We start from the raw sequence: 25,163 nt of genomic DNA on the forward strand, positions 1-25,163 counted from the left end.
AGCAAGGAATGCAATTACACAGATAAGCTATTTATCTATATAATCATTTTAGTTTCAGATAGTGTGACAAGTAAGTTAAGTAGGCTAAGATGCTATTTAGTTAGACTAAGTAACAGATACCTGGCTGTATTAAGTAACGCGTTTGTTTGTTAGTAGGTATTATGCTGTTTGTCTGAATAAAGTGATAGGATATTTTGGTGCAAAGGGAAACACGTTAATCAGTTTGGAAGGGTAACTAATTTGTTGGAAAAAATAGCGAATTTTTAGATAAATATAGTGATCTGCTAGTTAGCTGAACATGACTCCACGCAACTCGCTCAGAACATATGCAAATTACGGATCATCTCAAGCTATGTATAAAAAATATTATCGCTTGAATAATGAATTAGGCATCTGTCCATCTTCAGAAATATAATTTTCAGCTTTGAATACAAGACTACATGAGTTTCCCCAGCATGAAAATAACATCAAATTTGACTCTGACTCATCTTAACAAGTTGCAATTACTCAAGTGCCTCCACTCTCTCCAGCATTATTACTTTATTGAGTGAACTGAAAAATAGTCTAGAGATGAAACCGTTAAAAGTTGTTTACTGTAAAACCTCTTATAAACAGAGACATCAGAAGTTGTTTACTGTAAGACCTCATATAAACAGAGACATCAAAAATTGTTTACCGTAAGACCTCTTATAAACAGAGACATAAAAAGTTTTTTTACTGTAAGACCTCATATAAAGAGAGACATCAGAAGTTGTTTACTGTAAGACCTTATAAACAGAGACATCAGAAGTTGTTTACTGTAAGACCTCTTTTAAACAGAGACATCTGAAGTTGTTTACTGTAAGACCTCTTTTAAACAGAGACATCATAAGTTATTTACTGTAAGACCTCTTATAAACAGAGACATCAGAAGTTGTAGTTGTTTACTGTAAGACCTCTTATAAATAGACACATCAGAACTTGTTTACTGTAAGACCTCTTATAAACAGAGACATCAGTTGTTTACTGTAAGACCTCTTATAAAAAGAGACATCAGAAGTTGTTTACTGTAAGACCTCTTATAAACAGAGACATCTGAAGTTGTTTACCGTAAGACCTCTTATAAACAGAGACATAAAAAGTTTTTTACTGTAAGACCTCTTATAAACAGAGACATCAGAACTTGTTTACTGTAAGACCTCTTATAAACAGAAGAGCAACGCAGATGCCGCTCTCCCACCCACTCTCAGCGGCTCTTGAGAGATCCTGACATTTTCCTCGTCTATGGATATGATAATATTCTATAAATAGTCATAATTATACATAAATGGTAATTAATATGCTGAATAGTCATCTATAAGTAATTGAAAGCAATCGCGACAGTCTTGCAAATTCTACTGTGTTTATTATAAACCTGCACATATGCCTCTAAAACAAGGCCCTGTGTAATGCAGTGGACGTCCAGTGCAGTAGACGTTTTTACTATCAAGTTTTGAAAGTTATATCGCCGTAAGTCAATTAATTTAATAATTCATATCGCCTTATGTCAATTTCTTGGATCGTTATGCTCTGTCGTCTCTTCATCCTCAGTGAGTTCGCAGGTGTCAAATAGCCTCGGAAGCTTTAGGATAAAAGTTCATACGATAGTATATTGTTTATTTGGGTAAACATGATTATGTTATTATTGCATAGAGGAGATAAGTTGAAGTCTATTAAAATTAGCAGCGTCTTGATCAGTGCAAAGGCATACGCCATGAAATGCCCTGATATTATCCCGATCTCTTGGTTGGTGTAGAACTTAAGCCTTGTAGTGCTTGCTTACCGACAGTAATATTTTGCTCAGATATATGTTAAGCGGGCGTGATTTTTTTTTAATTCGCGTATGTTTATGATTTTCCACACCATGCTGTAATACATGCATTAATATGAAAAGAAATTGGGATAGTATGTACTCGTTTAGGTACCCAGGATTTTTGCAATTGAATAATGTTCGTGTGTCTAACTTTCGCAAATGTAAACAATACGATTATTGAGCAGGTACGCTTCGTTTTATTCTGAAATTAATTAGACGACCATATTAGTGCCACTGTCAACACGGCACTGATTGGGGCTCTACCGATTGGGGCTCTTACTTGCGTTAAAGTCAATCATATGCACTTACTTGACTAGTCCCTACATTATTTTGAACCGAGTCTTGTGATATCTACGGAATGGTATTAATAAAAATCTGTTAACGAGAGAGTAGGATGTTTACTGTGACTTTTTCTTAAATAACTTTTCAAGAACATATCAGCGCTGAAGAGGATTCAAGAATATAGTTGCGAATCCTTGATGCATTTATAATTTAATCACGAGTGTTCAAAGCAATTTCCGTAATTGTCTATGGTGGCATGTAAACTCGTTGAAGTGAAGGAGCATTTAGCCACCCTTATTTCGTAGTCGGTGAGACCACGCACATAGATATATATGTATACATCTTCTCCAGCAGTTCCCTCTATCTCGATCTCAAAAGCGACATCATCAGCTGTTACGCTTGTAATACGGGTCCTTGATATGGGTGCCCACTTTGCAATTTCGCCGATGATTGCGTATGTTAACCCATCGACGTGGTAGAGAGGAGATGTCGCTAGAATTTTGAAATCCAAAAATTGATCTGAAGCTGGAATACTAATAGAGTCATTTGCTGAGTGAATCCTAGATTTTTCTTCGTACGGATAGTGTGTCCATGATAGGTAATCCCTGGACATCGATTTTTCAAGGTTAAGTTGTCTGGGGGTGTGACTTTGACTATCAGCAACTTCAGCGATGAATATTAAACCGAACGTGTCCTCTGACCCGATAGTTGTTTCCGTAGTCCAAATGTTACCTTGTGAATCATCACGCATGAAGAAATCGTCGATAGCTGTCAAAGGCTTGTCGGGCTGCAGGAGTTTCCCATCAGAACGACACGACTTCAACACGAGATCTCTGTTGATGTTTTCCATTTTGTCGCCGAAACCCACCGGTCCAGCGCTCAGGGTGGACACAGCGGATTGTAGAGCAGGGTTGTACTCGAGCGCTTCTGGGCACCTGTTGCCACAGAAATCCATCGCAGAGAAATCTTCATTTACAAAGCACCAAGGGCGGTCTTCAGTTCCTTCGGGGTTGCGACAATAGGCCCCTTGTTGCCCGAAGGAGCCATTCCAGTCAACACATTTATAGCCAAGTTCTGTTATGCTCTGATTCCCACTGTAGTTGTACCCTTCGTGGACGTAGCAGTCTTGATCGCAAGTCGGGATGGAGCAGTACTCCCACTGCCACAAGTCCTCAGGCACGTCTGAAACGGTAGAGAAATATTATTCATCTCATATTTTAAACATGCACCTTTTATTTGGAACGATCGAGAATTTTTGTGAACAGTTCCTGCATGCAAAAAACTCAAGCATCTTTAATATAATTTTGGTATAGGTACTCTTTAATCAGGTTTCATTGAAGACCAGAGAATTAATTTTATTGACAATTTTCTTATTAGTTTTTTCAATAGATCGAACAAGATTTTTAGTTTGCACGCGTAAATCGAAAATCAGATTACCGAAGGACGTTTTTATTTCTTTAACGACGTTTCGAATGTTTCTATCATTCATTATCAAGTTAAAAGGCGCATTGAGTGATGGAATTTGGCTCGACATAAGTACAAAATCAGGTAAATAGGATACTACTCAAAAATCAAAAGTGTTAAGAATAATTACAAAATCACAAAAATAAATAAAAATTAGAGCACCGAAAATCACTCCGAAAACAGTCTCAATGTTCTGACAAATCCAGTAGTTTGAAGGTTGATGGCTGGGGTCCTATCCTTAATGATGAGGGCCTCAGCTATCATGAGTCGGTTGGCGTCGGGGCATCTCATGACGACGCTGGTGCATTAACTTCCAGCACCGTACGAGTGATGGTCTCGTTGTGGGCTTCCATCAGGTGGTTCCTTGGTCCACCAGACTGAAGGTGGCATGTGAGACGTCGGCTTAATGTCGTGGTTGTGAGTCCGATGTAGTCCATGGTAGGGAGAAGTCTACAACCTTCTCTACTGCAAGAAAATTTATGGACTACATTAGTCTCTTGGAAAACTCCCGTATTTTTGTATGGGTTATTGATCATTACAAGATTCTGTATTTTCTTGTCCTTGTAATAAATCATTAGTTTAATTTTATTATTGGTTACGTTCACGATGTTGTTTTGAACGATAGAATGAAGGATCCGTTCATCTGCTTTATAACCGCTGGTCATTTGGTTCTCATAGTATAGATGGTTGTGACGTTTGCGTCAGTCTCTGGTTCGTGGTTGAGTCTGTTTTGGTATATTCGAAGTTTCGAAATTTCCGTGTCGATGGTTCTATTGGTGAATCCGTTATTGACCAGGATTCTTTTGCAAATTCTCAGCTCCATATTAAAGTCATTTTCAGACGAGCAGGTTCTGAAGGCTCGTTGGATAAGAGCACATATTGTGCTTCTTTTATAGCGCTCTGGGCATTCGCTATCGGCGTTCAGGACTCTCCCGACATCTGTTGGTTTTCGGTATACTTTTGTGACGTACGAATTATTTTTAGCTTGGACGAGTATATTTAAAAATGGTAAGGTGCGATTTTGGCCGAAGTCGTAAGTAAACTTCAAGTCAGAATTAATTTCAAAGGCCATTCGTGCAAAGGATTTACCCGTGCAAACTAAAAATCTTGTTCGATCTATTGAAAAAACTAATAAGAAAATTGTCAATAAAACTATTTCTCTGGTCTTCAATGAAACCTGCTTAAAGGAACAAATTTTGCCAGCATATACTAGTACTCTTTAATACAGACAAGCAGCACATAGTTGAAAATACGCAAGTGCTTTCCATGTGATTATACACATGAAAAATTCCACACTAAAAAAGTTTTACGTGAGCTTAAGGACTCAAGACAACCCTGCTCACCAAGAGAGGCGTCTGTGAAGCAGAAAGCCCTGTCGTGCATCTGTCCGGGGTTGCGGCAGAAGTTTTCGTACAGCGAGTCACCCGGATACTTGAACCAATAGTCGACGGTGTCCCAATACACGCAAGGAGTCCCTTGTTCTGAAAATAAAAAAGAGACTCAAGTTCATAATTGCACCAGTAGCAGGATCATTCTTTGTCGAAGAGAATGCACAGAAAACGAAAAAAAGAATTCAATTGCGGCGCAATCATGTTGTTCACTACCGTATAAACAAATCACACCCTGGCCATACGCCCATCAATTTAGTTTTGAACGAGTTTGTCGATGAGGAATAGCGCTAAGTTGAAAAAAATCGCACCGTAAGACAAGGAATGACTAGATTTATGTATACGCAAAATAATTATGAATTCGGGAATAAATATATAATGTATAACACATGGTTATCGTGACGGGAGGTGGAGGTGGGTGAATCCTGTAGCGCCGGGACAAGGCAATTCGTTCAAAATTGTTGCATCATCGTCGCTACAGGACTTCGCAAATCCCCGAATTTCAATTCACCCCAAATCACAAATTTCGACCTATGCGTTAGCTCGTTGGAGCAGCTCGATGACTTCATGTCGAAGTTAAAGCAGGAAAAGTGAGTGACAAAACATGGGTGAAGCAGGAATCTTCTTGGTGGTGAGCTACGAGAAGGATGTCAATTAGCGATCAGGCTACGGTGTGTCGCTAAACTTAGAATGCTAATTTTCGGTAAATTAGGTACAAAGAACTAAGGTTCACGAAGAATCACTTCCGGTAATGAATGACTCAGCTCTTTTTCTAGGTAAAGAATGACTTAGCTAGACTTAGAATGCTAATTTTCGGCAAATTAGGAACAAGGAACTAAGGTTCACGAAGAATGACTTCGAGTCTATCACGATGGGGCACTCCAGCCCCCGAGACGCCCTGAGAGAGACTTGCCTACTGGTGCAAGAGGGTGGTGGATCAGAAGATGATTGAACTTATAACGTATCTGTTTTCTGGATGGAAGTGATCATTGCCGTTTTTCTATAATTTCCGAAAGTCCCAGTACCTGTGACGTTAACATGACCGTTGTACGATGAAGAGCCAGCGCTGAAGGACTGGCACCAGACGTAGGGGTTGTTGACGTTGTCGTTGCTGGTCCAGAAGACGTCTTTGAAAGGCTTCAGCCCCAGGGCGTGGGCGAACAGGGAGGTGTGACCGATCTTCCATTGGTTCTGCAGGAGAAGATGTCAGCAGTAGTGATCAAGTTGGAAGCAAGTTTACATTGTCAGAATACAAAATTTCTTAACTTTGCGTTTTCCTTCGGGGGTCATTCGGAACAAGGTATTTTGAAAAATTTAGAACATGAGATGGGAGATATTTATATAAGTGTGCAACATAATCAATAATATTGCTCTAGCTCTCATGGTCAAACCATTGTTAGCGGATAATTGAATCAATAATGTATGTAATGTATGACTCATAACGGTCAACACTGATACGTTTTACTTAATAAATTACACTTGTGGGTAAACGCTACGACAAATAAAAAAAGGCGCGACTGATCATGACACCTACTGGTTATGAGTACACTTGTGAATGTGTATTATTTTAACTCACGAATGCTAAGTGATAGTCGTCGCTGACTCTGATCTGCGTGACTGATGACTCTGAAGCGCCTCGCAGGGCTTCTCTGGGGAGACTCATGCAGTACTGCACAGGAACGCCGTGCTGCCGCGCAGACACCGCCATGTTGTGTAACCAGTCGTCTGCCAGGGAGACGTTGGTGTGCAGTGCGCTGAAGAATAGAAACGAGCGAGAAAAGTGATAATTAAAAAATGTGCTCCGAAAAATGTTGTTTCTTGCTAATGTCCGACCTGCCCTGATATTATTTGATTACTTAAACTCAGCAACACTTATTTTAGAAGAATGCAAAATAAATTTTAGGTCAATGTGGCGCAGTTTCCCAGTATACGCATCTACTTAGAACTGCTGACTTAATTTTTTTGACTCCAGAATTCCAAAAAAGCCGATAACTTAGGCTGCCAATGGCAATTTGTTTACTTAAACATTCGTATTCAACAACCATTACACGACGCTAAAAAATATTGGTCAATTAACATGATATCGCACAGAATCAAGCTTAATTCGAATTTAAGGAAAAGAAGTAAGAAGCAGAAATTGACAACATCGCTCGGTGGGTTACCTGGCCTAGCCAGTCCTACTCGTAGGACGTACCTCACTCCGTCGTACTCCTGGTCCAGCCAGTCCTGCTCGTAGGTCGACAGCCCCCACTGAAGAGCTTCTTCGAACAGACCGTCCCAGAAGCTCTGGTCAAGAGGCACGGCTTTCTGGGTACTCTCGTCAATGAAGAATGGATACCGGCCTGTATTAATAGAAAGATGAAATCCCTTATCCAAAAAAATCTATTTTAATTTAGCAGTGGACTTAAAAACCCCTAACAATCGTCTAACCTGGTATGGACATTTTGCGACATTATTCTATAAGTCAGACTTTTCGAGGCTGGATGGTAGTTCTTTTTTAACCATCTCCAACACGGATGTCTTCTAAAACGCGTCCCGGGTTGTTTGAAATCCGATGGGATTTAACGTTCCCATGGGCATTTTTTACGTACTCTACCCAAAAACTTGAGTTATTGACTGCGAGTCTCATTTGAGTTGTCGAGTTCTGCCAGCAGATTTCCTTGCACTTCCTCGAGCGACTTCCTCGAGCGAACGACACATGTAAGAGATCACCTGTACTAGTATTTTCGGCGAAACTCACCCCCGTTCTGAGCGGCATAATCGGTGTCACTGGCGAAGTATCTGTTGTGGGCGAGGATGGGCCAACCCGTCGAAAAGAGGCTCTCAATGCCGTTCGGAAACACGTCTCCTCTGGCCGTCCAATTCTTGACTCCGTCCCCCAGGCCTTTAAAGTACCACCACGAATCAAGCTGCAGGTACCTGAATGTTAAGTACTTCATTAACTGGAGACGATGACAATCTCTTTTAGAGTTAAAGTGTTGTGTCCACTTTGTCGTATGTGTGTGTGTTGGTGTATCGGTAGTAAATTCAGTATCGCATCACGACACCTACACACCCATAAGATCGCAATACCACCCATCTACCTGATAGGTATTTCACGCGCTGTGGCATAGTCATACAATGCCAGAAGCAGCTCCTGGTAGTTACTGTAGCCGTCTGAGTTGTAATAGTAGTAGGCACCGTTGTCGGTCCAGTAACCCAAGTATTGAGTGGTGAAGTCGTCCAATCTTTCTGTTATCCCGAATTTTTGCTGGACATAACGGCCCCATTCTGCGGAAAACCATGCAATGCATTGAATCGAGGTTCAATTGTATGTATTCGAGAAACGGGCCGTAATAGTTATTCATCCATTGGATTTAATGTTATTTCCTAACACACCTAGTAAAGACAAATCAATGGTTGTCTTGGGAGAGATCCAACGTTTAGTACGTTCAGAAAGTGTGGACAAACGCACCAGGACGCAACGCAAATTTATTCAACAGAACCTGCTAAGACGGTCAACAGAAACAAGCCACAGGATTCGATTATGTCGAACTTTAATTTCTTCAAACCGATACAGGAATAATCTTCCTGCGGCCTTCAGATCTACATTCAAGTTAGACTCATCTGTATTAAGCCAAGTTTAACATTCAGAGGCTTTCGGCCTAGAAACCGTTCCAGTACGCATTCATGCTCACCTAGTTAATTTGTGACGCGTACCGCCCATAATCCTACCGATTACTCATGGGTGCAAATTATTAATTAATAATTGCAACTCCCTTTCATAAAAACTCCAGTGTCATAAAGCCAACACTTCCGCACAGCTAGTGTAGTCACCCATAACAGTTTGGACGAAGCCTCGTTCTGACTCTGCTTCACGCTCGTCACGGCGATCACGCTGACGCGATAACCCGCAGGGATGGAGTCCGCCCTGCCTTGCACCTGTGACGAGCAGCAAGGCATTACCTGCTTCCATGAATTTTTTTTGAGTGATTTTTATACTCTTCAAATACCTTCATCAAAAACTTTCCAGTTATGAAATGTCCTTATAAACAATATAAAGTTATCCTGGGGCATTCAGATTCATATCTGAGGTGTCCTTAGTCTTCAGAGAGCAACAACATCAACATATGAGATCTAATCTATTAGCAAAAAAATTAAAGAGCATAGGTTGTGTTAATTTTAGCATTCATTTTTGCAAATTATCTTTTAATAAAATTGATCCCTCACAATTCACAAAACCCACCCCGTAGTGCAGTGCGGCCGTGTTGTTGTTGACCTGCAGCCAGCTGCTCACCCCCATGGGGTGCTCCAGGGGGGACACCAGCAGGTTGTAAGACGACCCCACGATGAACCCCGCGATACCTGCGTGCTCCCCCCACCTGAACCTGTCAGAGTTCTCCCAGAAGCTGGGGAGGGAGGCAGAGAACGTTAGTTCGGTACTCTACAATGAGGAAGTGTCAGACAATAAAACGAATAAGTAAAAGAGGCGACGTGAACTGGGTTGTGGTATCTATGCAGGGTGGCCCAGTGGTTAAATTCAGAGTACCAAGATTGGAGCAGAGAGGTGCGGGTTCGACTCAGCTCTGTGCGCCAGTTTCTGGTCAGAATCGGCAAGGAGGCCAGGCGGCTAAGCAAATAAATTTGAAGCAGTGAGTTGCGTGTTCAAGCCGGCAACAAGCTGTGGATGTTCTGCAATGTTAAGAATCGTCGACAAGCCTACGACCTAATTAACGCTGAAATCCGCTATGTCTGAGCTTCGTAGTGAATGATCGGCGGAGACTGGCAGGTGAACTGCCCTTAATTACCATTCAAAAGTTACGGGAGGATCCCGTTTGTTCTTGTTGGTTTTCGCAGCTTCCCGACATGCTTAGCCTGTACTGATTAATACATAATGAGCTGAGCATCCCAGAGGTATGAGCGAGAGCATGCCGCTTGCTGTTCTGGAAGGCTGTATATTGGAAGATATATGAAGAAAAGAAGATTACATGAAGAGGACAAAGTTATTAAGGGGAATTTCATCAGTTATAGGACATGATTGTCCCTTATTATTAGCAAAGAAGACTGAACTCCATACATATAGTCGCTTTTCCATACATTTTCCAGAATCTTTCCAAGAACAAGAATATCATTCATGCAGATTGCTCAATGAAAAAGGACTGTAGTGATATTTGAACATAAGTATTTCGTATTTTACCTTAGATGCGACAATGTTTGAGATGTATACAGTCATGGGGATTTTCTTAACGGACAAAAAGAAAAAGCCGTGGGCATTTTATGCAGCTGATGAATTGAAGAGCGATGATTATTTCGCACGTGTGTTGCCGGTATAGTGCCTGTGCTCAATGGTAATAAAAATAATGACCTGCCTGCTCTGTGTGCTGCTCTTAATAAGGCTCGTGTTCACAGCCACATGATCTCGGACAGACTTCGTTGGTTCCTATGGGATTCCTTCAACCAGTAGGTTAACTCTTATCACATCTTGTAAATTAGATAATAATATTAAATCTTTCACCCAGCATGTTGCCAGCGGGGGTGACGAAGCGGAAGGAGTTCTCGGAGGAGGTGAGATTGAACACCGGGTACCCGCTGCACAGCGTCGAGCTGTCACCCACGCCGCACCCTGTCAAGGGTCGAATTTAGTTTTCTTGAGATGTTCAGCCAGTAATGAACGAGTTTATTATAGTGGCGTAAATGTAATAGTTATCTTTGCGTTGAATCTGGCCTGTCGCCGATTCCAGACATTAGATACTTCTGAAAAGTTTGCTGGGGTTTTGAACCCCCAGTTCACTGCTCCAAACTTGTTAATCACAATAATTCGCCCACTTCGCCGATTTTTTGTGACCAGAACTGTTCACATCCTACACTTCATTGCTTCTATCCTGAAACTCTAAAGTGAAAAACTACTGGGTCAATTTGACTAAACTCATATTCCTACTCACACACTTTACTTGCTGTACTTTCAACCCACCAGCAGCAGTATGATAGAAGTCATAGAACCATCATATGTGACACTGATTTCATATTTCAAGCCGTTAGAAACAACGTCGACCCTCAAATCCGAAATTTCGTTCATGCGCTTACCTTATTTTATTGCCTTATTGAACTCTCCAAGATATCCCGACTTAACCTCATTTCTACTTCTTTCGAAAAGAAATCACATAATACCAACATCAAAGCACTCATTTCCACCAAAAATTACCCCATCATTAGAAACCACTGTGTAACCTGGGATGCATGTCAGTGGCCATTATTGCCCACTACCACCACCACCACCACTACTTTTATATTCATGCCCGGGCGCAAACATGCTACTGGGTAGAATAACCTGTGGAGTTAAGTGTTTAGAGCCGTGGGGTCATGTATCCGCAGCCACTGTCAGTTTAGTCTTCATGGATGTTACACTAAAGCAAGACGCTACCTCCACACTTACCCCGACTCGCCATCCTGACAAACCTAACCCTACCTTACCTAACCTAACCTAATTGGCTGGAGCCAGGTGAAGAGACGGGGTAAGTGTGGATGTAAGGGCATGCTAGGGTTTAACCTCAATAGAGACTATGTTGACTTGAGCAGTGGCTGCATACTCCGTACGATATGGCTTTGATCGGTTACGGAAATGGTGTGGTTTGTGCCAGGAGTAGTTTAAGAGTTAAATTTGTTGATAACGGCTGCTCTTCGGCATCTCAGCACATGTCATCAGGATTCCTCCGACATCAGACCTTGCATGCCATCAGGGAAGGACGTCTCAAACACCGTCAGGTGAGAGTCATCGTAGAGCTTGGCTGCGGTGACGAAGCGGGCACCGCTCGTCGTGACGTAGGAATTCACCATCGCGACGTAGCGGCCGAGGGTGTCGTCACCGGAAAATTGGCTGCAGCCAGGTGAAGAGACGGGTAAGTGTTTCACCTGGGGCAAGTGATATGGCTATAAGACGTTACGGAAATGGTGATTGCGTCAGGAGTAGTTTAAGAGTTAAATTTGTAGACAACGGCTGCTCTCCTCGGCATCTCAGCCCATGCCACCACGATTCCTCCCACAACAGACCTTGCATGCCATCGGGGAAGGACGTCTCAAACACCGTCAGGTGAGAGTCGTCGTAGAGCTTGGCTGCGGTGACGAAGCGGGCACCGCTCGTCGTGACGTAGGAATTCACCATCGCGACGTAGCGGCCGAGGGTGTCGTCACCGGAGACGCTCGTAGAGTTCCAGAGGGTGAGACACCTGAATAGGAGGAAGAAATACTAGTAGACGGGACATGGTAGAGTTTTAATTTTTACTGTTTTATTTTTAGCTGAAATGCATTCATACTCATAGCAACTCGAATATATTTTTTGGTGATAATCATTGACAATATACACTACTCATATCTCGTCAATATACACCCACGCACTAAGATACACTCAATATCTTGAGGAGGCAATATCTTGATCCATTAGATAGATATCTCTCAGAAGTTCTGTCATAACAATTCTATTATTTGATGATGTAAAATAATCAATGTTTCAGTAACTCTTGTTCGAATCAAGCCTTAATCTGTACTTTCGCATGCATTGAAACTTTAATCCTTTCACGCCATGTAGTACCGCCAGTCTTATCTTGTGCATTTACCCTTGACTTGCTTCAGTTGCTAAATTTATACTAGCTGACGAAAGGGAATGTATAAATTGTTCATACACCCTAAAGCTTCAAGCATTTGCACAAAATTTACTGAACATGCAATGATAAAGCTAAACAAATAACATTTTTCTAGACATTAACTGATATTGAAATCGTTTCAAAAAGGAAGGTAATTCGCCGGCAGCCCCCGGAACAAAGCTACATAACGAATTCATTTTTACCTTTTACCGTCATTGCAGTAACTGACTGAATGTACGACAAAGAATCTGAAACATTTGCTACCAATAATTGTTCTTTTCCACTATTCATTACTACCTATACCTATTGTTTTTTTTAAGCGATACGAAATTTTTAAAACTATTTATCTCACTTTATCGGTAAGAGAATAATGTTTCTCTTAAATTTGTGATATATCTATTTCATTAATAACGATGGAATAATATTTGAGGGAGACTCAACTAATATATTTCGAAAGCCTATTAATCTTGAACTTGTATGACATGGGAGGTAGCTCACCCGTTCTCCTCATTACACAAGTCTCCCCTTTCGTGGACGTATGGAGGAAGCTGGGTGAACATATCCGGTGCATCAGGTGGAGGAAGCAGTCCTAAAATTTTGAAAATGTATAAGTTTTTGTGGGTTTCACTCTGCATAAAATTTACTTATACTAGGGTTGACATATATTTAATATGTGGCTCTTAGTGACATGGCGGGCTTGAAGGGTAGTGAAATGGCGTAACATTACAGAATGAAAATGTTAGGTACGAAACAAACTGTATTAGTAATTATTAATCTCAAATAACTTTTCGTCATATATACATGAATCACGGAAATTGTAAAGAAGATTTCTTCTTATCGGAAGCAATATAACATTAATTGATTTGCACAAGCGGCATCTATGATTTTTTGATCTCAGTATTTTCGGTAATGGAAGTAATGTAGGAGAAATAATATTTACATCAGTTTACTATCAATTTTCTAGAAACCTGCATAGAAAACGAACGCAGGGGTGTTTTCAGGGTAACTACGCTTCGTGCTCTTAGTCATAACTATTGCGTCATCTGTGAGGCCACACTACTTGGCTAAAATCCAGGAGGCCACACTACTTGGCTAGTCAAACAATATACATAAAAATAATTATTCATGTATATTTATAATAAGATATAACTAATTGTAATTATAATTATTTATGGATATCTTTTCTTTGTAAGGAAATCTGCATAGAAAACGAGCGGCCGCAGGGGTAACTACAAAGAAAAGCTCACCGCGCGCGGAGCAGACCAGGCACGCGGCCAGCGTCCACGTCAGCAACATCGTCGGAGGTGATCTTGTGGTGTACACTGCAGGCTTCGATGATATTCTGATACTTGATGATGATTTATAAGGAATCGTGGGAAAGAAATTAAAAAAAATTATTATATGAGATTTACCAATAGAAATAGAACGCTAGTTAAATGGTTAGCCTTGGTTAACTAACGGTAAAACGCTTGCTACCAGACACGTGAAATGCCTAGAAAACGCCTAGCTATCATAACGCCTACTTAACACACTAGTTGCTGATAGGTGAAGACGCTGGTCACCTAAAAGGATGAGTAAGTTTTCTATTTAACTATATAAAGAAAAATCTTTTCAGCTATAAAAAGCAATAATCACGTTAGCTAGGTATAAGGTTAGTTAGTTGGCTACAAATAAATGTACATGAAACACAACATAGGTTTTATAGTTCACATTTACGACTGCAGAAATTTAAACAAAATATGAACAAAACACGTGAAAACAAAATTTTTGAAGCGCGAGTTTTTCAACAATGCATTGAGTTCAATACTGAATGCCCCATAAATATTTAACAGTGAGCCTGTATGGTTTTGAACAGAATTATGCAGTCATCAAGGCCTGAATGTCGTGAGTGTTTGACAATTGATAGCTTATAAAGACAGCCTCGTATCGTCACAGATGTTGCGCTCCCACCGGCCAATGATGTAGTGACTTATATCATCACGCAATAGAATGATAATATTCCTATTAATAGTGGTGAGTTAATATTATAGGACACGCCAACAACACATGATGAAAAAAAATACTGAACAGTTGGGATCTGCTAATTAGGATATGAATAATAATCGTTTAAAAATTATTTTTTAAAGACAACACTTCTATAGAATCCAGTGTCTCCGATGTTACAGATGTACAATAAATTTCTAATTTGTGATGGTGGTGTGGTGATGGTGGTGTGGTGATGGTGGTGTGGTGATGGTGGTGTGGTGATGGTGGTGTGGTGATGGTGGTGTGGTGATGGTGATGTGGTGATGGTGGTGTGGTGAAGTTAATAGAATCGACGAAAAATTGGTTCACGATTTTTAAAACGAAGGACGTGGTCAACGCCATGAACAATAATGTTATTTACCGCGACAAAAAAAAAACATTTATTACATTTTAATAAGAAGTATTCAGTTTCAAGAACTGCAATAGTTGGATTTCAATTCGGTTTCATTCATTGTATATATGTTTTACTTTCCTTTATTTGGAATTTTATATCACCTAAATTTAATTGGGTAAAATAAAGGCTCATAATTTAAACAAAATCACTTAAATTAATTTGGGTAAAATAAATGCTCATAATTTAAACAAAATCACTTAAATTAATTTGGGTAAAATGAAGGCTCATAATGTAAACAAGATAACTTAAATTAAACTGAGTAAAATAAAGGCTTATCATGTGAACAAAATCATTTAAATTAAATGGGGTAAAATAAAGGCTTATAATGTGATCAAAATCACTAATACATAATGCATATTTATATAAATTCTAAACTTAATATTTATCCTTATGGAAACATCACTCTCAACTCTGAAGTGGTAAATTGAATCCATATTTTCTACATTACAAATCTCCAAAAGCTTTTCGTACTCTCTTACTTTACCGGGAGATGGTGGTGTGATGATGGTGGTGAGGTTATGGTGGTGTGATGATGGTGGTGTGGTGATGATGGTGGGGAAAGGTTAAGAATCGCGTAAAGGTTAAGAAGTTAATAGAATAGACTAAAAATTGATTCACGATTTTAAAACGAAGAACGTGGTCAACGCCATGAAGAATACTGTTATTTACCGCGATAAAAAAAATATTTATTACATTTTAATAAGTTTTCAGTTTAAGAAATTTAAAAAATCGGATTTCAATTCGGTTTTATTTATTGTATATATGTTTTACTTTCCTTTATTTGGAATTTTATATCACTTAAATTAAATTGGGTAAACCAAAGGCTCATAATGTAAACAAAATCACTTAAATTAAACTGAGTAAAATAAAGGCTTATCATGTTGACAAAATCATTTAAATTAAATGGGGTAAAATAAAGGCTCATAATGTGAACAAAATCACTGTTACATAATACATATGGTGGTGTGATGTAAATTCTAAACTTAGTAAATGTAAATTCTAAAATTCTAGTAAAAATTCTAGTAGTAAAATTCTAGTAGTAAAAAGTAGTTCTAGTAGTAAAAAAAATTCTAGTAGTAATTCTTTTCAAAAATTCTAGTAGTAAATGTAAATTCTGTAAATTCCTGTAAATTCTAAACTTAGCATTTATCCTTATGGAAACATCACTCTCAACTTTGAAGCGGCAAATTGAATCCATATTTTCTACATTACAAGTATCCAAAAGCTACTCGTTCTTTCTTACTTTAAAAGGGAGACGTTGATCCGTAGTGCGGTCCCGTAGAGACCCTAGTAGCAATTCTACAACAGGCCCATGTTGGGTCCATGGGACAATATGGAAATAAGGTGGCATTATGGTTTCTACGTATGGGCCCCACATTGGGGCCATCTCTGACTCCAACTCTGGATATATTCAAGATGGTTTCAGAAGTTCAGAAGCGATATAAGAAATCAGTGGTTTGGGGCCAACATGGCGAAAAACTGGGAGAACTTTAATCGATTACGCAACTAAATCGATTATGAAGATCCTTTGCCGTAATGACGATCGTAATTATCTGTAGTCTCGTCTTTTGAAAAATGTCCGTAAATCTTTAACGGCCGTAATCCGCAATGACTGCGATGGCTTTCCTTGTATTGAAGTTGCTGCCAAGTCGTGGCCGTACGTCTGCTGACATCTCGTGGCCGTACGTCTGCTGCCAAGAGAGCCAGCGCTGAAGGACTGGCACCAGACGTAGGGGTTGTTGACGTTGTCGTTGCTGGTCCAGAAGACGTCTTTGAAAGGCTTCAGCCCCAGGGCGTGGGCGAACAGGGAGGTGTGACCGATCTTCCATTGGTTCTGCAGAAGAAGATGTCAGCAGTAGTGATCAATTTGGAACAGGTTTACATTGTCAGAATAAAACATTTCTTGTCATTGCGTTTGCATTCGGGGGTTATTCGGAAAAAGATATTATGGAAAATTCAGAACATAAGAATGGAACTATTCATATGAGTGCCATAAAATCGGTCATATTTCTCAAGCACTCACGGTCAAACCATTGTTAGAGGATGATTGAATCAATAATGTATGCAACGTCTGACTACTGACGGACGAGACTAATGTGTGTTACTTAATAAATTATACTAGTGGGCAAACACTACGGTAAATAAAAAAATATAACTCAGTACTCACTGCAGTGAGTGACAGAGAGCGCATTTTCTCGTCGACGACAACTTGAGGTCACGGACAGACGGACGGACAGACAGACAGACGGACATGGCGAGCACAATAGTGCATTTTTTCCATAAATGAGATAATGCGCTAAAAGGCGCGATTGATCATGATACTAAATACTTACTAGTACACTTGAATTATTTTTACTCACGAATGCCAAGTGGTAGTCGTCGCTGACTCTGATCTGCGTGACTGATGACTCTGACGCACCATGCAAGGCTTCTCTGGGGAGACTCATGCAGTACTGCACAGGAAGGTCGTGCTGCAGAGCAGACTCAGCCATGTTGTGTAGCCAGTCGTCTGCTAGGGTAACGTTGGTGTGCAGCGCGCTAAATGATAGATACGAGCGAGAAAAGGGACAATTAAAAAATGTGCTTCGAATAACGTTGCTTATTGGTATTGTCCGACATGCCCTGAAATTTTTTGCTCACTGAATCACAGCAATACTTTTTAGAAGAATGCAAAATAAATTTTAGGCCAATGAGGTGCAGTTTCCTAGTATAGGCATCTACTTGAAACAGCTGACCTGGTTTTCCTGACACCAGAATTTCTAAAAGTCCAAACCTTAGGCTACCAATGGCAATTTGCGTACTTAAACATTCGGATTCAAGAACCACCACACGACGCTGAAAAATCTTGGTCATATAACATGATATCGCACAAAAGCAAGCTTAATTCGAATCTACTGAAAAGAAGTAAGAAGTAGAAATTGACAGCATACTTCGTTTGGTGGGTTACCTGGCCTAGCCACTCCTGCTCGTACGACGTACCTCACTCCGTCGTACACCTGTCCAGCCAGTCCTGCTCGTAGGACGTACCTCACTCCGTCGTACTCCTGGTCCAGCCAGTCCTGCTCGTAGGACGTACCTCACTCCGTCGTACTCCTGGTCCAGCCAGTCCTGCTCGTAGGACGTACCTCACTCCGTCGTACTCCTGGTCCAGCCAGTCCTGCTCGTAGGACGTACCTCACTCCGTCGTACTCCTGGTCCAGCCAGTCCTGCTCGTAGGACGTACCTCACTCCGTCGTACTCCTGGTCCAGCCAGTCCTGCTCGTAGGACGTACCTCACTCCGTCGTACTCCTGGTCCAGCCAGTCCTGCTCGTAGGACGTACCTCACTCCGTCGTACTCCTGGTCCAGCCAGTCCTGCTCGTAGGACGTACCTCACTCCGTCGTACTCCTGGTCCAGCCAGTCCTGCTCGTAGGACGTACCTCACTCCGTCGTACTCCTGGTCCAGCCAGTCCTGCTCGTAGGACGTACCTCACTCCGTCGTACTCCTGGTCCAGCCAGTCCTGCTCGTAGGACGTACCTCACTCCGTCGTACTCCTGGTCCAGCCAGTCCTGCTCGTAGGACGTACCTCACTCCGTCGTACTCCTGGTCCAGCCAGTCCTGCTCGTAGGACGTACCTCACTCCGTCGTACTCCTGGTCCAGCCAGTCCTGCTCGTAGGACGTACCTCACTCCGTCGTACTCCTGGTCCAGCCAGTCCTGCTCGTAGGACGTACCTCACTCCGTCGTACTCCTGGTCCAGCCAGTCCTGCTCGTAGGACGTACCTCACTCCGTCGTACTCCTGGTCCAGCCAGTCCTGCTCGTAGGACGTACCTCACTCCGTCGTACTCCTGGTCCAGCCAGTCCTGCTCGTAGGACGTACCTCACTCCGTCGTACTCCTGGTCCAGCCAGTCCTGCTCGTAGGACGTACCTCACTCCGTCGTACTCCTGGTCCAGCCAGTCCTGCTCGTAGGACGTACCTCACTCCGTCGTACTCCTGGTCCAGCCAGTCCTGCTCGTAGGACGTACCTCACTCCGTCGTACTCCTGGTCCAGCCAGTCCTGCTCGTAGGACGTACCTCACTCCGTCGTACTCCTGGTCCAGCCAGTCCTGCTCGTAGGACGTACCTCACTCCGTCGTACTCCTGGTCCAGCCAGTCCTGCTCGTAGGACGTACCTCACTCCGTCGTACTCCTGGTCCAGCCAGTCCTGCTCGTAGGACGTACCTCACTCCGTCGTACTCCTGGTCCAGCCAGTCCTGCTCGTAGGACGTACCTCACTCCGTCGTACTCCTGGTCCAGCCAGTCCTGCTCGTAGGNTTTACTGTAAGACCTCTTATAAACAGAGACATCAGAAGTTGTTTACTGTAAGACCTCTTATAAACAGAGACATCAGAACTTGTTTACTCTAAGACCTCTTATAAACAGAGACATCAGAACTTGTTTACTCTAAGACCTCTTATAAACTGAGTAGCAACGCAGATGCCGCTCTCCCACCCGCACTCAGTGGCTCTTGAGAGATCCTGACATTTTCCTCGTCTATGGATATGATAAGATTCTATAAATAGTCATAATTATACATAAATGGTAATTATTATGCTTAATAATCATCTATAAGTAATTGAAAGCAATCGCGACAGTCTTGCAAACTCTGCTATGTTTATTATAAACCTGCATATATGCCTCTAAAACAAGGCTCTGCATGTGTAATGCAGCGGACGTCTAGTGCAGTAGACGTTTTTACTATCAAGTTTTGAAAGTTATATCGCCATAAGTCAATTTATTTAATAATTAATATCGCCTTATGTCAATTTCTTGGATCGTTATGCTCTGTCGTCTCTTCATCCTCTCAGTGAATAGTTATTCTCCTAAACGAATATTGGTCTAAGTTTGAATGCGCAGATTGTTGACATATTAAAATTTGTTTAATGTGAATTTCTTCATATTTTGTTTAAATATTCATTGGCCACAAGTCCAATAAGTATTCTGAATGCTTATCTTACATGAAGGGAAGTTGTTAAAAAGCAATAAACGTTGCGAAAAATTCAAGGAACAAAAATTCTAAGACAGCGGCTGTTTTTCCATATGCACTACGTTTATCGTATGATAGCCGATTCTGTACTTTGCTGGGAAATTAAATGGCCGTCCGATCTGTTATTTACTTTTAAACTCGTTTTGACAACGCTGAAACGACAAGTTTACCTAAAAATATCCTGCAACATTTCACTATTAGAATGAAAATTTTTTGCGTTTCATTATTGTTATGAGACTGAATCTTATGACTTACTTCGTGGTGGTGCACGCCGCTTAGATGAAGTTTTCCATCAGAAATGCGCTTGCGGAACTAGTGCGATAAAAATCTAGTCACGAATTGAGTTCGCAGGATTAAAGTTCATAGATAATATATTGTTTATTTGGGTAAACATGATTATGTTATTATAACATAGATAAGCTAAGTTAATGTCTATTAAGATTAGCAGCGACTTGATCAGTGCAAAGTCGTACGCAATGAAATACCCTGATATTATCTCGATCTCTAGGTGAGTGTATAGAACTTAAGCCTTGTAGTGCTTGCTTACCGACATTAATATTTCGCTCGGATATATGTTAAGCGGGCGTGTTTTTTTTTAAATTCACGCATGTTTACGATTTTTCACATCATGCTGTAATACATGCGTTAATATGATAAGAAATTGGGATAGTATGTACTCGTTTAGGTACCCAGGATTTTGCAATTGAGTAATGTTCGTGTGTCTACTTTACGCAAATGTAAACAATACGATCTTTGAGCAGGTACGCTTCGTTTTATTCTGAAATGAATTAGACGACCGTATTAGTGACACTGTCAACACGGCACTGATTGGGCTCTAACGCAGCCATTGCTCTAATGTAGGCATCGCGTTGGTGCCGGTCACTGCCGTTGCTGCCGGGACGAAGCCAGACTGAGGCGTCCATGCAAAGCCAACGAGTGAACCTAATGTCGGCGCTTAAATGGTCATACCGGCACTAATGTTGCATTGTTGTGGCCTCCACGCGACTGCAGATTGGCATGCGACCATATAGCTAATTCTAACAATTTTTATTTGATACCGAGCCTATTCTCTGCTACCGTGCGCTCCTCAATCCCTTGTCAGGTCTTTCTCGCGTTAAAGTCAATCATATGCGCTTACTTGACTAGTCCCTACATTATTTTGAACCGAGTCTTGTGATATCTACGGAATGGTTTTAATAAAAATCTGTTAACGAGAGAGTAGGATGTTTACTGTGACTTTTTCTTAAATAACTTTTCAAGAACATATCAGCGCTGAAGAGGATTCAAGAATATAGTTGCGAATCCTTGATGCATTTATAATTTAATCACGAGTGTTCAAAGCAATTTCCGTAATTGTCTATGGTGGCATGTAAACTCGTTGAAGTGAAGGAGCATTTAGCCACCCTTATTTCGTAGTCGGTGAGACCACGCACATAGATATATATGTATACATCTTCTCCAGCAGTTCCCTCTATCTCGATCTCAAAAGCGACATCATCAGCTGTTACGCTTGTAATACGGGTCCTTGATATGGGTGCCCACTTTGCAATTTCGCCGATGATTGCGTATGTTAACCCATCGACGTGGTAGAGAGGAGATGTCGCTAGAATTTTGAAATCCAAAAATTGATCTGAAGCTGGAATACTAATAGAGTCATTTGCTGAGTGAATCCTAGATTTTTCTTCGTACGGATAGTGTGTCCATGATAGGTAATCCCTGGACATCGATTTTTCAAGGTTAAGTTGTCTGGGGGTGTGACTTTGACTATCAGCAACTTCAGCGATGAATATTAAACCGAACGTGTCCTCTGACCCGATAGTTGTTTCCGTAGTCCAAATGTTACCTTGTGAATCATCACGCATGAAGAAATCGTCGATAGCTGTCAAAGGCTTGTCGGGCTGCAGGAGTTTCCCATCAGAACGACACGACTTCAACACGAGATCTCTGTTGATGTTTTCCATTTTGTCGCCGAAACCCACCGGTCCAGCGCTCAGGGTGGACACAGCATGACGGGAGGTGGAGGTGGGTGAATCCTGTAGCGCCGGGACAAGGCAATTCGTTCAAAATTGTTGCATCATCGTCGCTACAGGACTTCGCAAATCCTCTAATTTCCGTTTACCCCAAATCACAAATTTCGACCCTTGCGTTAGCTCATTGGAGCAGCTCGATGACTTCATGTCGAAGTTAAAGCAGGAAAAGTGAGTATAGACATAACATGAGTGAAGCAGGAATCTATTTGGTGGTGGGCTACGAGGAGGATGTCAATTAGCGATCAGGCTCCGGTCTGTTGCTAGACTTAGAATGCCAATTTTCGGTGAATTGAGTACAAGGAACTGAGGTTCGCGGTAAGCGATTTCGAATCTATCATGATTAGTCCCTTCAGCGTCTGAGGCCTCAGGAGAGTGGGTGACTTGCCTACTGGGGCATGAGGGTGGTGGATCAGAAGACGATTAAACTTTTTACGTATATATTTTCAGTATGGAAGTGCAAAATTGTCGTTTTTCAATAATTGCCGAATTTCTCAGTACCTGTGATGTTAACATGACCATTGTACGACGAAGAGCCCGCGTTGAAAGACTGGCACCAGACGTAAGGGTTGTTGACGTTGTCGTTGCTGGTCCAAAAGACGTCTTTGAAAGGCTTCAGCCCCAGGGCGTGGGCGAACAGGGAGGTGTGACCGATCTTCCATTGGTTCTGCAGAAGATGTTAGTAGTAGTGATCAATTTGGAACAAGTTTACATTGTCAGAGTATAACATTTCTTATCTTAGCGTTTGCATTCGGAGTTCATTCGGAAAAAAATATTTTGGAAAATATAGAACAAAAGAATGGAACTATTTATATGAGTGCCATATAATCGATGATATTTCTCTAGCACTTATGGTCAAACCATTGTTACCGGATTATTGAATCAATAATGTGTGTAACGTCTGACTACTAACGGCCAAGACTTATGTGTGTTACATAATAAATTATACTAGTGGGCAAACACTACGATAATTAGAAAAATATAACTCAGTACTCACTGCAGTGAGTGACAGAGCGCATTTTCTCGTAGACGAAAACGTGAAGTCACGGACGGACGGACAGACAGACAGACGGAAAGACAGACGGACATGGCGAGCACAATAATGCATTTTTTCTATAAATGAGAAAATTAGCTAAAAAGATGCGATTGATCCTGATACTAAATAGTTATTAGTACAATTGAAATATTTTAACTCACGAAGGCTAAGTGATAGTCGTCGCTGACTCTGATCTGCGTGACTGATGACTCTGAAGCGCCATGCAGGGCTTCTCTGGGGAGACTCATGCAGTACTGCACAGGAAGGCCGTGCAGCCGCGCAGACTCCGCCATGTTGTGTAGCCAGTCGTCTGCTAGGGTGACGTTGGTGTGCAGTGCGCTGAAGGATAATTTTATTGTTGCATAAAGATTGCATAATGCTTGCAGAGAACAACTGTAGTGTTTGATCCTTTTTCTTACTTCTCATATTTATATGATTGATGTTCCTAGATAACTTTAACTCCTGATATTAAGGTTGGCCGTTGCAGGTTGGTGTAACGACACTACCCTCAGAGTATCATTTTCTTCACGTAACCATCGTTATCGAGTTTTAGTTTTCTCTTCAATGATCACAGAACCTGGCTGCATATTTCACTCTGTCGTACTCCTGGTCCAGTCAGTCCTACTCGTAGGACGTACCTCACTCCGTCGTACTCCTGGTCAAGCTAGTCCTGCTCGTAGGACGTACCTCACTCCGTCGTACTCCTGGTCCAGCCAGTCCTGCTCGTAGGACGTACCTCACTCCGTCGTACTCCTGGTCCAGCTAGTCCTGCTCGTAGGACGTACCTCACTCCGTCGTACTCCTGGTCCAGCCAGTCCTGCTNGTATTCGAGAAACGGGCCGTAATAATTATTCATCCATTGGATTTAATGTTATTTCCTAACACACATAGTATAGACAAATCAATGATTGTCTTGTGAGAGATCCAACGTTTAGTACGTTCAGAAAGTGTGGACAAATGCACCAGGACGCAACGCAAATTTATTCAACAGAACCTGCTAAGACGGTCAACAGAAACAAGCCACAGGATTCGATTATGTCGAACTTTAATTTCTTCAAACCGATACAGGAATAATCTTCCTGCGGCCTTCAGATCTACATTCAAGTTAGACTCATCTGTATTAAGCCAAGTTTTACATTCAGAGGCATTCTGCCTAGAAACCGTTCCAGTACGCATTCATGCTCACCTAGTTAATTTGTGACGCGTACCGCCCATAATCCTACTGATTACTCATGGGTGAAAATTAATAATTAATAATTGCAACTCCCTTTCATAAAAAACAGTGTCATAAAGCCAAACTTTCGCACAGCTAGTGTAGTCACCCATAACAGTTTGGACGAAGGAGGGGTTCTGACTCGTCACGGCGATCACGCTGACGCGATAACCCGCAGGGATGGAGTCCGCCCTTCCTTGGACCTGTAGCAGGGACAGTTCACCTATTACCTTAACTGGATACAATAAGTGTTCGTGTTCCTGTTAGCTCTTGGGTTACCAAATATCTGCTTCAATTGGATAACTACTTACTACTGACCTCTTTCAGAGGCGAGATCTGGACCAAAATTTTAAAAATTTATTCCTGCGCAGAACATTCTAATGACAGAGGTTGCCCCGTGAAGACAATTCGCTGGTAGCATTATAAAAAACACATGGGAATAATACTGCATCTGCACTTCAAAGTAGAGCTTTGATCGGGTGAATTTAGTACTTTATTCGACGCTCTATACTCGCAATACCAACAAACATGTAATTACCGCAATACACAAAACTCACCCCGTAGTGTAAGGAGGCCGTGTTGTTATTGATCTCCAGCCAGCTGCTCACCCCCATGGGGTGCTCCAGGGGGGACACAAGCAGGTTGTAGGACGGCCCCACGATGAACCCCGCGATACCCGCGTGTTCCCCCCACCTGAACCTGTCAGAGTTCTCCCAGAAGCTGGGGAGGGAGGCAGAGAACGTTAGTTCGGTACTCTAAAATAGGGGAAGTGTCAGACAATAAAACGCATAAGTAAAAGAGGCGACTTGAACTGGGTTGTGGTATCTATGCAGGGTGGCCCAGTGGTTAAATTCAGAATACCAAGATTGGAGCAGAGAT

At 41.7% G+C, this 25,163-nt stretch overlaps 1 protein-coding gene across 1 annotated transcript; it reads right to left on the bottom strand.

Moving 5' to 3' along the window:
- Positions 1–2,213: 2,213 nt before the first annotated feature.
- Positions 2,214–25,039, bottom strand: LOC108670887 (the record flags this gene model as incomplete). Its single annotated transcript, XM_018158377.2, has 9 exons — positions 2,214–3,295; positions 4,921–5,058; positions 5,991–6,156; positions 6,542–6,719; positions 7,160–7,307; positions 7,706–7,884; positions 8,049–8,235; positions 24,394–24,487; positions 24,842–25,039. Coding segments are annotated over 9 exons (2,256 nt in total), but the record flags the coding sequence as incomplete, so codon positions are not given.
- Positions 25,040–25,163: the final 124 nt, after the last annotated feature.

This window comes from Hyalella azteca, unplaced genomic scaffold, assembly GCF_000764305.2.
Source record: "Hyalella azteca isolate HAZT.00-mixed unplaced genomic scaffold, Hazt_2.0.2 contig1473, whole genome shotgun sequence".
NCBI classification, from domain to species: domain Eukaryota; kingdom Metazoa; phylum Arthropoda; class Malacostraca; order Amphipoda; family Hyalellidae; genus Hyalella; species Hyalella azteca.